Source organism: Polypterus senegalus, chromosome 1, assembly GCF_016835505.1.
Source record: "Polypterus senegalus isolate Bchr_013 chromosome 1, ASM1683550v1, whole genome shotgun sequence".
Lineage (NCBI taxonomy): Eukaryota > Metazoa > Chordata > Cladistia > Polypteriformes > Polypteridae > Polypterus > Polypterus senegalus.
In genome coordinates this window covers 193,307,807-193,322,632 of record NC_053154.1, presented here as the reverse complement: position 1 = coordinate 193,322,632, position 14,826 = coordinate 193,307,807, and the positions used below count along the sequence as shown (strand labels likewise).

The window sequence follows — 14,826 nt, the reverse complement described above, 5'->3', positions numbered from 1 at the left end:
ATTTTTTTCCTAAATAACAAAAATGTTATTAGAATTAAATTAAGCCATACAATCACTCTCATTTTTAAACTCTACTCAACAAAATAAACTTATAAACACTTTGTTTGTATTCTAGTTGCGTGTACATCCTATGCTTTATCATAAAATAGTTGAGGTCAAGCCACAGTAGAAAGCATCGACTTTCATTAACTGAATTGAAACCTGCCATAGTCTGGGGAATAAACATACTTCTGCAAACCTGGCTATGAGCTTTACTTTCTGAAGTCAGTAATGTCTAATCAGTTTCTCGCTTTTCTCCAAATTCAATCAGCAGGAGCAACAGACTGTGGGAAGAAGTGAAGGCACACATAGAGATAAATGTTTAACAGCTAGCAACAATATTTTCTCTCTTTTATTGAGAGATTCTGGAATTTGCACGTACACAAGATGGAATGGCCAATAAGTTACATTGAGTTTAGAACATCAAATTGTGAAGAAGTCAACAGTAATAAATGTTAACTGGCAGTATAATTCTGATCACCTTCAAAACTTTTTTTTTTATACTTAAAATACTTATACTAAAAGTATATGCACTACCACTAGAGACCAGCAGTGGCAGTTTAGAAAGCTGGTATGACAGTGTAGAAATCTGATCATTTCCCTGCAGACTACTGCCTTTTAAAACATACATTTTAGGAATATACCACCAGAATGAACTGCCACATAGAAGAAGTGTTCAATTTAATTTAACACAAAAGTTTAAATTAAAAAAAAAGCCTAAACATTGCTATATACAGTATCAGAAAATTAGTTTATTGATTGTTATGTGACTACAAAGGTCAATAGAAGCCAGTCAAGTTTGTGATTCTAATGTTGTAAATTCATTCTTCTGACTAATGTAATCATTAGTGTCATTATGCATAATGATTGCAATTAGAGGGAGTGAATGAGGGAATCTTTAAGAAAATGAAGATATAAAGACTATAACTTAACAGAGTATTGTATATTTTAGAAGACTGATAACAGTTATACAGGGTTGTCACAACATGGTACTATTTTGGTCTGTTCTTTATTTACAGAGTTTAAATGTGCTTTTATTTAAAATCAATAATTTTCTTTAAAGGAGAGCAAAAATCATTCCACTACCAACAGCAGCTTATAGGCGTGTCTCTACCAGTCAATAGGTAACAATAGCTTTCTGAATTCTACTGTAGGAATAATTGATTATAGAAGGAAAAAAATGCAATTTACTTTTAATTATAACCCTGATCCTCATAGTAAATCTTACCAATAGAATTTGTCCTACCAGTTTTGTATATTTGCGTCATGAGCTGTTAAACAAAAAAACCTACCTGAGTAAATGTTTAAGAGCAAGACACCACATATGGAGTGAAAGTGGATTAATACATTTATTTTAACAATTTGTCTTTCAGATGTCTTTGTACAGAGTTATTAGATGTCAACTAATAAATTATTATGATTATTAATATTTTTAATATTTTACTAACCCAGCCACAGGGGATGCACAAACCAGTGTGTTTCTTCATGCTGGTCCCAAGGCCGGATAAATGGGGAGGGGTTAGGTCAGGAAGGGCATCCAGTGTAAAATTTTGCCAGATCAATATACGGACAACAATACAGATTTCCATACCGGATCGGTTGGGTCCCGGATTAACAACGACCGCCACCATTACTGTTAGCCAACAGGGTGCTGGTGGAAATTGGGCTACTGTTGGCCGAAGAAGGAGAAGAACGAAGGGAGATGTGTCCAGAAGAAAGAGGAGAGGAGGAAGGTAAAGAGAGTGGAACTGAGGGTATGACTGGTAAGCGGAGAGTGTTAGCAGATATGCAGAGAAGGAAGTTCGATATATTGTGTGTGCAAGAGACTAAATGGAAGGGGAGTAAGGCCAGGTGGATCGGAGGTGGATTAAAATTGTTCTATCATGGTGTGAATGGGAGAAGAAATGGGGTAAGGGTTATTCTGAAGGAACAGTATGTCAAGAGTGTTTTGGAAATGAAAATAGTGTCAGAGTAATGATTATGAAGCTGGAAATTGGAGGTATGATGATGAATGTTGTTAGTGCATATGCCCCACAAGTTGGGTATGCGATAGATGAGAAAAAAGATTTATGGAGTGAGTTGGATGAAGGGATGGGGCAGTGTACCCAAGGGATAGAAAGTGGTGACTGGAGCGGATTTCAATGGACATGTTGGTGAAGGGAACAGAGGAGACAAGTAGGTGATGGGTAGGTATGGTGTCAGAGGATAGTGGATTTTGCAAAAAGGATGGGCATGGTTGCAGTGAATACATATTTTATGAAGAGGGAATAACATAGGATGATGTACAAGAGTGCAGGAAGATGCACACAGATAGATTATATCCTATGCAGAAGAGTCAATCTGAAGGAGATTAAAGACTGCAAAGTGGTGGCAGAGTAAAGTATAGTTAGACAGCATAGGATGGTGGTTTGTAAGATGACGCTGGAAATCAAGAAGAGGAGGATAGTAAGGGCAGAGCCAAGGATCAAGTGGTGGAAGTTGAAAAAGGAAGATTGCAAGGTTGAGTTTAGAAAGGAGGTAAGACAAGCACTGGGTGGCAGTGAAGTGTTACCAGACATCTGGGAACTACAGCAGAAGTAATAAGGGTAGGCCTATGCGATATATCGAGTGGCAGGATATGAACAATATTTTTGAATGCATCGTTTGAAAACAATCGCGATATATTATGTAATATGTTTTATTAAACACTACAAGCGTGTAGTGCGCTATTTCTGCTAATTGGAGCACATCCTAAATGCAGTCATTGAGATTAAACCCCGCCTCCTGCTTATCTTAAACAGTAACAACAATGGCTGAGACGAAGGCAGAAACGAGTACGGCCATTAGCGATGATTTAGTGCCAAAAAAAGGTACAAATGTGACCTCCGTTGTTTGGAAATGGTTTGGCTTTAGACAAAATGATACAGAACAAAAGACTGTTATATGTAACCTTTGTAAAAGAGAAGTAGGAACGAAGAGCGGCAACACCTCGAACCTCTTCAATCATTTGAAAACAAAACACGTTACGAAGTATGTATTAAACTTCGCGAGAACTCTGCTAAAAACGCAATGGAAAGAAATAACAGCTGTAGTAACATACCACATTGCAAAAGATATGGTCCATGTTGCCAATGTCGTAAAAAACATGGATTTCAGAAACTACTGAGAACGATTGATCCCAAATATGTAATTCCCAGTCGGAAATACTTTGCCGAAGAAGCGTTGCCCAAATTATAAAACGAGGTAAAGGAGAAAATTCTGAATCAGCTTCTCCACCACATCTGATCTGTGGACTAGTCGTACCATGCAACCATACATGAGCCTAACAGTTCATTTTATTGAAAACTGGGAGATAAGAAGCATTTGTCTTCAGACAGGATTTGCACCAGATGACCATACCGGAGAAGCGATTGCACTGGGGCTCAAAGATGCGCTTAAATAGTGGAAATTAGACGACGTGCGACAAGTGTGCATTACTACGGATAACGCTGCAAATGTGATTAAAGCCGTTGATCTGAACAAATGGAAGAGACTGCAGTGCTTTGGTCACTGGCTGAATCTGGCGATTGGTATGGCGTGTGTGTGCATGCTAGTAATGTGTCAATCACAAACGAAACAGTTCTTTGAGCTGGCTCTTTTTAGTGAACGGTGGGAGCCGATGCCCGTTTTTTGGAACCGATGTCTGTGTAGTGTTTGTAGCGAAACACTAAGTGCAAACATCTAATCAAGGGTCAGAACACTGCTAAATTTGGCTGAATTCTAAAAGGCTGGAGTGGAAAAATGAAGTGGCGTTTGGGAGCTGAAAGAGCCGATTCTTAGTGAGCTGGGCAAAATGATCCGGCTCACTAAAAAGAGCCAAAATACCCATCACTAGTACATGTGTGCATGAGAAATGTTTGAAAATAAATAATAACACGTAATAAATATAAGAAATTTGTAATAATAAATTTAAAGTGTGTGTGTGCACGTATGAGAAATATGTTAAATTAAATAATTATGCTAAGAAATAGTAAATAAACATAAATAATATTGTGTATGAGAAATATTATTAATTAATAATAACGTAAATAATAAATAAGACTGTAATTTGTGTTTGGTTTTAGAGAGAAGCATGAGAGATCCCCGCATTGAACGAGCAATTGGTACATGCAAAAAAATTGTTGCATGTTTTTCCTTCAGCTGGAAAAAAAGAAGGGATTTGACTGCAACACAGAAAGAACTCAATCTGCCTTCCCATCAGCTCATAACAGAATCCCCTACAAGATGGGGGTCAAGGGCAGCAATGATACAGAGAGTGTTGGAACAAGAGAGGGCCATCACCCAAGTTCTCTCTTCTGACAAGAAAACCAGACATCTGGCACTTACATGACAGGACATACTGTAGATGTACTAGAGTCAACTGATAAAGCTATTCGACCCCTCCTGGAATTTACAGATGCACTCTCGGCTCAGTCCTATGTTACAGTCTCCTATGTTAAGCCAGTGCTACACCTTTTTCAAACCAGCATCTTGGCTCACCAGCCAGAAGACACAGAGCTCACTATGTCAATTAAGACCAAAATTCTTGATTATCTGATAGAGAAATTTAATGACCCTGACACCCAGCAACTACTAGACATTGCTTCTTTTTTGGATCCACGTTTCAAAAGATCATACATTCCTGAGGAAAAGTATGAAGAGGTCAAACACAGAGTTGTGTCTGAAGTGGAGACCCTTCAACATGATGAGACCAGTGCCCAGCCTGACTTAGCTGGGGAACTTTCAGAAGCAGCTGAAGCATCACCACCACCAGCCAAAAAGGAGAAGCGAAGCCTTGGTAACTTCTTTAAGAGGCTAACATCTTTATCGACATTGTCTGACAGAGATAAAATTGAAGCTGAACTTTCAACCTACCTACAAGCAGCTGAAATTGACACTGAGACAAACCCACTTGCATGGTGGAAAGAGCATGAACCAATCTTTCCAACTCTCAGTCGCCTTGCAAAAAAATATCTCTGCATACAGGCCACTATTTCGCACATTTAGCACAGGTGACAACATAGTGAACTGCTGCAGGGCATTTTTAAAGCCAGAATTTGTGAAATTGTGTTACCTGAATGCATGTTCTTGCCACGCTTTATTTGTTTACAAAACATAGCTTAAAAAGAGCATATTGAAACATTATTATTTTAAGTTTTTTTTTAGGCAAACCAAGTAAAGTAGATAAAGCATCTACTCCTATGTCATCTAATATTCAGACAACTGGCTTTCTTGCGTAAATGTTTAGATGTGTTTCTTGCATTAATGAGTATATTTTGGTTTATGCCTATGATGTAAAGTTGTTAGTTTGCAATTACATGTAAATAACTAAAGACCAATATAAATATGTGGCTTCTTTTTTAAGTAATAATAGATAGGAAAAAAATATTGTTACATATCGTATATTGACTTTTGGTCCAAAAATATCGCAATTTCAATTTTGAGCCATATCACCAAGCACTAAATAAGGGTGACAACAAGAAGGGTGCTTGGAGTGACATCTGGACACAGAAAGGAGGAAAAGGAAGCCTGGTGGTGGAATAGGGAAGTACAGGAAAGTATACAGAGGAATAGGATGGAGAAGAAGAAATGGGATAGTCAGAGAGATGCAGAAAGTAGACAAAAGTTCAAGGAGATACATCCTATACATCCACTCCCTGGATACGGACCAGATTTAGGGGTTCTTTGGTGCAGCAAAAGTCAAGAACCAGCTCCTTGGTTTTGCTGATGTTAAGATGCAGCCAATTCTTTCTGCACCAAGACAGAAACTAATCCACCACACTCCTAAACTCTGCCTCATTCCCTTTATCAATTTCTGCAAGTGACATGACCTGGTGTTATATTTACAGTATAAGGCGTACAGAGTGAAGAATAAAGGAGACAGGATTGTTCTTTGTGGTGTGTCATTGTTATACAATGTTAATACTGAATCACCTTGCAGGGTGACACATTTTTAAATAAATTGAGAAAATTACCCACAGCAAAAGAATTCAATCTCCAATGAAGTCTGTAGGGACCATGCCAAATTGTGAAAGGTACCGGTCACTTCCATTATCATACTTTATATCACTTATGATGCTAACATTAAAATCTAATTATATCTCTTGTTAATGAAAATATTCCAATTATTAAGTGATTACATTTTATCTGGTCTTGCCCTTAGCAATAAAATTTCAGTTAATAATATTATAATATTACTTCGAGATGTATCAAAATTCCAAGTAACCTTTGAGCAAAATAAGCTCCAAAAGTTGAAAACCTAGGACTAACCAAACCTTCCACAATGCCCATTCAACTAAATGCTCTAAATATTAATAATCCACAAATGTTAATTAGAACAAGGCTGATAATTACAACATCGAACCTACCTGTTTAATTCCACCCAACAATAATAGCAATGAATTTACCAATAATACTGCATCTAATTTCTTCAAAGTAATCACTTTTAGAAATTTACTAAAGAAATTAAACTTAAACCCCAAGTGTCCTTACAAATCACAGATTAACTTTTAAATGTAATACTTCTTTGTAAACTGTTAGCAAACAATTTAATCTCATTAGTTGGGTCTTATCTTAAAAGCATATCCTTCAAGGATAATTTCAGTCAGGATTTCTCCTTGGTTGCAGCACAGAAACAGCTTTAACTCATGTTACAAATGATATCATAATTTCCTCCAATCCAAAAAAGATACCATCAGTATAAGTCTAAATTTTAGGGCAGCTTTTGGTACCACAGAGAAAAATCCGCGTTATATATTTAGTTATGCTTACATATAAAATCCGCGATAGAGTGAAGCCGCGAAAGTCGAAGCGCGATATAGCGAGAGATTACTGTACTGAGGCTGAAAGTCTGGAAGTTGAAGGACAGTGCAAGTAAATTGGTTGAAATGTGGGTATCAAAAGTGAAACAGGTGTCAGGGCTGAATGGCAAGTGGGAGGCAATGTAGAATATTTGGCTGAAAACAAAAGAAGAATTATATGTTTGGATAAAGAGTCTTTTAAGACACAAGGACACATAATGGTAGAGATGGCAACTGAAGAAAAGAAGATGGTATAAGGAGTGGCACAAAAAGTAAAAAGGGGCTGTAGGTAACATTGTCACAGACAGTAATCAGAGTGGTGACGTGTTACATGATGACCAGCACATGCAAGTAAAAATTTCAATGTACTCTACAAGGACTCTACAGACCAATAATGAAGTACGATTTGAGAAAACAAAAAAGAAACAATGTTTTTCAAACCTAAAGTTGCAAAAGCGCACTAAAAAAAATTTAAAAAAATAAAAAAATATAAAAAGGTTAAGACAGGCAAAGCAGCAGCAACAAATGGAATAGAATCAAAAATGTGTGAAGACAGTAGATAGCCCTGTGCAACATTTTGTGCATGCAAGGATGATTGCTGAAGACTGGAAAATTGAGCGATCAATATTTTGGAATAGGCAATAACAATGGGTGAGAGTGGCATAAGAAATGAATTAGGGATTTGGTTTCATGGTATGGAAAGGAAAAAACAGATGCAACTTTGTTGTCAGGCAAATGCAAAAAAGATCCAGGCAAATATCAGTAAGTGATGAATACCATAGATCCCGTTTATAAGCCGAGAATTTCGTCCTAGATTTTTGGCTTGGAGTTTGGGAGTCGGTTTATACAACGAGTATCGTTTCAGATTCAAGATTTCCAGCGCAATGCCGGTTTTGCCAATGAATATGGAAGTAAATAATGATGAAACCACAGAGCTATCTTTCAGGTGAAGAAGTAACTTTGCATGCCGGTACTTTAAATTAAATAAAGAATTTATTCAAAAAAGTGTTTTAGTTGTTGACTTGGTCACGTGTATCCGCTTGCGCGATTGTAAACAAACAACCGAGAGCGTTAGTAGCGTCAGTCGGAGCCCAGATACATGTGTTTGTGGATGTAATTTCTGTCATTGCAGTGATTTACCTATATATATATATATATATATATAATTCATTAAGACCATGCAAGCAAGACACATAATTGCTAAGGAAGGAAGAGAAGGTAAAAGAATCGAAACGAAGATGGACACTGTGTGGAAATATCTCCTCCCTTACTGTAGCCCAAAGATGTCAAATTAAATGGCGAGTACAGTATAGAATGCCTTTTATTGTCACTATACGCATCTACAATGAGATTAAAAGCAGCTCCTTCAGTGCAGAAAAAAGTTCTGTATAGGGCTTGTATGGTTGTTTTTTAGCTTTAGCATAACGTCGGATCTGTGGCCCCGCTTCTGCTTTCTTTCCCACCTCCGTCTGTGTTGTCTCCTAGACCCGACAACAATCCACGGAGAGCCCGCTGGTCTCGCTATGTTGTCTGGGATGTTGTGCGTGTGATGAAAAACACTCGAAACAGATGTCTGGCTCTGGACACCGATGTCTATAAGGTTCTGAATGGTGTAGCGGATGTTCGCCAAACCGATCGTGCACAAACAAGGACAAAAAAAAAGTACAAAAACAACAAAAAAGTGCACTGAAAAGGAGAGCCCTGAGCCGCTGCGACGATGCGTGCCGCCATGCTCCTAGTTTAATCGAAGTAGGCTTGGCACTTTTTATAACTTTTTGGTTAGTAAAGGGTCGGCTTAAATACCGGTCATCGGCAAATACATGTAATTTAGTAGCTAGAGAAGGGGTTCGGCTAATATACCGGGTCGGCCTGTATTCTGGGATCTACGGTATACCTAACTTGCCTGTATTATTCATTTGTAGATCTGGAAAAGGCATTTGATATTGAGAAAGTTGCGGAAGAAGATATGGAGAAATGGGTAGGGTCTGTGGTGAAGTTAACATGTAAGGAAACACAAACAGTAGTCGTAGCAGATGTGATTTTTAGAGTTTCAAGATGATGAAATGCTGCAACAGAGATCTGTTCCGAGTCCATTACCTTTCATGATAATGGTGGATGGTGACCTGAGAAATACATGAAATATTGCCAAGGGTGCTTTTGTATGCTGATGATCATGTATTGATGGCAAAAAATGAAGCAAAATTTAAGGACAACATACTGAAATGAAAAGATAGTTTGGAAGTGAAAGGTCTCAAGCTAAATGTGTGAGGCACAAAGGTGATGGTGGGAGGCGAAGGGGCGGCAGGCGCAGAAGAGAAGGCTGCAGGGCCACACGCATATGGCAGAAGTTTAAGAAGAAACCTAATTCAGTATTCTGGTTGTCAGAAGTGAGGATATAAAAGATGTGGTGTGAAAGTCTACAGACAGTGACAGCAGAACACTGATTTACTAACTGTAAATGTAGATGTCAGTAAGTAATTATACTTTTTTCAACTGCTTTGGGAATGCCTGGGAGTTCCCCAAGTAGGATTGAAATCTGTAGCTGGAGACAGAGAAGCCTGGGTTGACCAGAGTAGCCTGCTGCCACTGTGATCCTCAACAAAAAAGGGGACTGAAAGGAGGAGAATAACAATATAACAATAAGAACAACTTTGGACAAAGTAGGGATGGTCTGCTATGGGAACCGATTTTTCACTATCACTAAAAAGTTCTAAATCTGTAGCAGTACAGCATTGGTAGCACCAAGAAAGTCAGTATCATACTTGTGCGTGCACTGTTGCATGACTACATATTAGATCAGTTAATTAGGACATGTCTGGAAGTGCTTTAAGTTTGAGGCATACGAATTTCAGCTTGTGACTGACTACAAGACACACACACAGGCTCATTTTTGTCACTTTTATTTATTTATGGAGTTAGTTTGAGAACAGCTGTGCATGCGGACATGAGTTGCTCCATTTACTAATACCAAAATAAATTTTTTTGCGTTTCAAAGCTTCACAGGACAATGCAAATCTGCCAATTAATATGACCTATACTGTATTAATACTAGAAACCCATGAAGCCTGCAAAAAAATTCGTAATACTGGCCATCTTAAATCCCTTTGCCATCTTAAATCCCTTTGCTCCTCTCCGAAATTACCTTTTGTTTTACAAATATGTCGATCAGCACAAGTAGCAAGCAGCTCAAGCCAAGGCTCCACATCTGCGTGTGAGGTGCCTGGAGTTGTATATGGTAAATAATACTGTATATCGCTATTTGGAACACATGCATTTCATGTGTGGTATGTGTCTACAAAGATCTGGGTAAGTGCAGGATGAAAGTAAATGCGAGAAATGCAAAAAATGCTGAACACGTACCTAAAGCTGAAACGTTTTCCATGTTATACTAATAATGATGTGAAGTGTATAATGTGTCAAGACTTTAGTCTAAATATCAAATAAACATGTGCGCTTTTATTCAAGAAAGGGGAAAAAAAGCTTTTAATTTACATGTGGCTGTCTGTCAATGACTTAAAAACTCAAGCTCAAATGTCAAGCGACAGGAAGTTTCCACATATTCTTGAATGGTACAGAGGTAAGAGCAGTTGCCTTATAACCCAAAGGTCCCAGGTTCGAGACCGGATGCTGTACGCTTTTGAGTAGTGAGCTGCTTGATGCACTAATGGGAGTTCAGGCGTTTTAGCTTGGGACACAGGAGTCAAATTTGTTGTCTCACAGATTACTGCAACTTGGCTCATGTAATAGTTAGTGATGTTCAAAAAGATTGTTTTTAGTGATATGACTCATTTTGTTCAGTTTACCAGAATTATCTGAATCACTGATTCATTCAATTTAAAAACAACAAGCTCTATACTCTAGTTTAAAATCTACAAATCTGTAACAACTTTAATCAAAACAATATAAAAAGCAAGCAACAAAATACAACAACAAATACAAAAATAATAATAATAAAATAAGCAAATATTTTTATAGCCTAAATGTCAAAAGAAACACAACATGCAGGTGCTTACATCTTTTATGACAAAATAAAAATGATATCAATTTTGGATTAATCTCCCGCAACTTTCTTCTTTTACATTTTGTCCATTCTGGTGCAATCTCCCATACATATATCATCAGTGAACTGAGCTGAGATTCAATGTACTGCATGTCTCTTGTCGGCAGTTCATTCCTCCATTCAATAAATCAACTAATTGTTTCAGTGAACTAGTTTAGTGTAATGTACTGTGAGTGTCTTGTCTGCAGTTTGTGAACAAACATACAATTGTTCTCCAGATGAGTGCGGGTATCCTGGTTCATTCAATCAGTCAGCATACTGAGATGATCATAATCACTCAGTCAGAGTGAACGGATCAATGGAAAGTGCTTGGTGTCATCCACCAAGTCAGTCATTGGCTAGTTGTTGTCAAGACCGTTTTGCTGAAACAGATTAGTGATAGGCTACTTCTTGAACACAGCAGCCATTTAAGTGAAGTTAAGATGATAAATCCATGCAATAAAAAACGTAGCACACACTGCACTGGCTTCGAAAAGATTTGTTCTTTAATGTTTTAATGTTCTTTCAAAGACCAAGAACAAAATAAAATGAAATAGTTAATTCATTCATTGCACATCATTAGTAGTTGTATTTGGCAATGTTATCACAATTATTCAAAGGTGAATCCCTCCAAGTTCATTTAAAATTGCTACAAATCACAATGCCGTATTGGCACTAAACTCTAATATTGATCTTAATAAATATCTACCAACAGGAAACTAAAAGTTACTGTAATTACTTTTACTAATTCAAACATGGCAAACTCAGTTGTTCTAATTCTACCATTTTCTGAACAAAATAATGCAACTTGCCATACATTATAGAAAAAAATCTTTGTTGTTCATAATGGCTTATGTATAGTACATATTTTGCCTTTTCTTATCATGGGTGCAAACGACATGCCATAAAAAGTACATAACACTGGGCGCCAATTTGCACACAGAAGGATGAATGGCACAGTTGGCTCCGGCCTTAAAAAAAATGCAGGGCACTACTTTGATGTACTTGTATAGTGTTATTTCAGATTTTTTATCTTGTGTATACAGTACAATTATATTCCTTTTTTCCCTCAAGCAGTGCTTGAAGTGGCACCAAATCAATGGAAGTTGGGCCCACCCCTGGAGGTGGAAGCACATGTGTATTAGTATATGATATTGAAGAAGAATTCCAAGTTGTGCAGCCACAGTGAGCGATCATGTTAAGGATTGTGAACTACCTGTAAGACTGATATAAAAAGGAAGAACTCATATAACTGTGCATTTCCCAGTCAAACACTCTGCATGACGTACTTATCGGGCTGCATTGCTTAAGCTACATCACTCTACTGCTAAACTAGATAAAGTCAGGAATTTCACATGCCTCTTTCTGTGAAAATGAGTACAGGACAGCTTTCTTGTGCTACGCATAAGATTTATTTAAATAAATAAATAAAAAGTAAAGGCTGCAGCTTGGGGCTTTGAGGAAATTTCTGCAAAAGTTTGGAATCAATCAGCAATGGACCAGTCTGACCATCGACTCAGCCCTAGTCCTCAATATAAATTTCCAGTGGCAAATGTTTGGGTGATTGCATTATTCCTTCTCCTGAACGAAATAACCTGTTTCAATATTTCAGAGATAGCTGAATTTATGTTGATGAGCTGAACTTACAGAGCTATACTCAGCAAAATAATCTTGAGAGCAGTAGGGTAAAACATTAAAAGTGACACGTTACGTAGATGATTACTTTTTAAAGTAACAAGTAACCTAACCCAGTATTTATTATATTGAAGTAAAAATACCTGTTTTATTATTGTCGTATGCGTGGAGTTTGCATGCATGTTCTCCCCGTGTCTGCATAGGTTTCCTCAGGGTACTCCGGTTTCCACCCACAATCCAAAGACATGCAGGTTAGGTGCACTGGTGATTCCGGGTTGTCCCTGGTGTGTGATTGGTGTGTGGATGTGTGTGTGTTTATGTGTGTGAGTGTGTGTGTGTACACTCTGTGGTGGGCTGGCGCCCTGCCCGGGGTTTGTTTCCTGCCTTGCATCCTGTGTTGGCTGGGACTGGCTCCAGCAGACCCCAGTGACCCTGTAGTTGGGATATAGCAGGCTGGATAATGGATGGATGGATACTATAACAAAAAACCAGGCTCACTAGTAAGGCCCCTTCAAAGATTTAAGGAGAATAAATCGAAGATTTTGGTTTAAGTTGGTCTCAATCACTTTATTTTGGCGTGTTACATTAAAACAGTTTCCCAGCAAATTATTGCAATATTTGTTTAAAACTAGTTTTCTAAAGATTTCAAGCTTGATCTTGTAGAATTTAATACATTGTACATTATTAATATTTCAATAGGTCAAACCGAGACCCCAAAACAAAACAACAAGAAAGAGTCCAACCTGAAGTACTAGTTTTTACTCAACTTAGTTTTTTTTTTCTATAGTTTAGTTTTACATATATTTTAAGGCATGTGAATATTTGTAATAAAGTATACTTTTGTTTTTCAGTAAAACGTCTATACATCTATATACATCTATAAAAAGTGCATTTGCCCCAGCAGATAGAATTAAAGACTTAACTCTAGCGTTTCTTTTTTTTTTTTTTTCGTCATATGAAGGACCACTCACTTGTCAAGGGATTTCTCTGGGAAAGTGAAAGATCCATGGATTATTCTGTCAATGATGTTCAGTGGTACCCTCTGCACATGCTCACATTTAAGCATCATGAAGTCATACTTGCAAATCAAAAGGGAGTTTTCAGTGATTAGCACAATCCGTTCCTTTTCGTGATTCCAGTGGTCCACCCTATTAAAACATAGTTACATTAGGCTGCTTTTCTATACGAAGTTATAAAGCATTTCTGGAGTTCAACCGCAAGCCCATACATTTTAACATTAAATATTGTGTATCAATGTTCGCTTTCTTTGAGCCTGGAACACAGTACCACTTCAAATTCCCAAAAAATACACAGAGGTGTATTATAATATATCAAAAGGTTTGTAAAATGTCATTTAAAGGCTTTAAAGAGACAATGTTAACCATCTTTCTCCTCACAGGCATCTTTGAATTTGATTCTCAGCAAAATGATATATACACTGAAATTATTTATTCATTTACTCAAATCTTTGGAAAGAAAAATTAAAAATTACTAAATACTTCTTAAGAACGTTTCAATTTTAAAGACTAATCAATAGATGCTCACTAAATAAAGACATAGCAGCCGAAATGTTGAATTTCTATTTTTTTTTCACCTATTTTGCCCATTAATACATATTTACTTGGAGGCTTTATAGAAGGAATGCATCAGCCTGCATATGTAGTGGTGAAAAATGGGTAAAAATTAACTCCATTTGAAAAATAAAGATGTCAGTATGGAAACATAGTCCTCGTTATTTTATTTTTTTCCAAAGTAAAGAGAACCCATACTTTTTCATTTTTAAACATCAAGTCTATACTGTAAACATTTATTTGAAGGAATTGCACAGTTTAAAACACTTAAAAAATTTGAAATATCTTGTTACATGAATTTCTTCTTAAAGTGTATCTGCACTCAAAGTCACAGGTAGCAATAAAATAAGCAAACTATTTACATTATTAGCTAAAGATGTTTAACTATATTTTTTTTCATACATGCTAATAAATAAAATTTCAAAACTGGACAGCTGAGAAGGCTGTTGATATCTAAACAACACAATAGAAGGCAAAATCTTTTAACAGCTGCTCCACCTTTAAATGGACAGTGACCAACAACCTGAAATTGCTCCATATACTGTATTTTAAACTTGAAATTCTGTGATTCATTACATTGTCAGCTTATTTAAAATGTACCCCTTTTTAAATACAATTCCAAAATGGAAATACTTGGTTCTGCCAAGTAGACTTAGAGGGCGATAAAAACATAGTTCTGTAATTAGGTGGAGACAACTGCTGTGGATTTGAGTGAATTCACAATAGTAAGCAGCAACATTTGGGA

The 14,826-nt window shown here is 37.0% G+C and overlaps 1 protein-coding gene across 1 annotated transcript in view; it reads right to left on the bottom strand.

The window, feature by feature from the left end:
• Window positions 1-14,826, bottom strand: part of tprg1 (tumor protein p63 regulated 1) — a 94,180-nt gene that overhangs the window by 43,497 nt on the left and 35,857 nt on the right. The window contains exon 4 of the mRNA XM_039765871.1: window positions 13,482-13,658. Coding sequence (XP_039621805.1) covers window positions 13,482-13,658 — 177 coding nt within the window. The remainder of the gene's footprint in view (window positions 1-13,481; window positions 13,659-14,826) is intronic.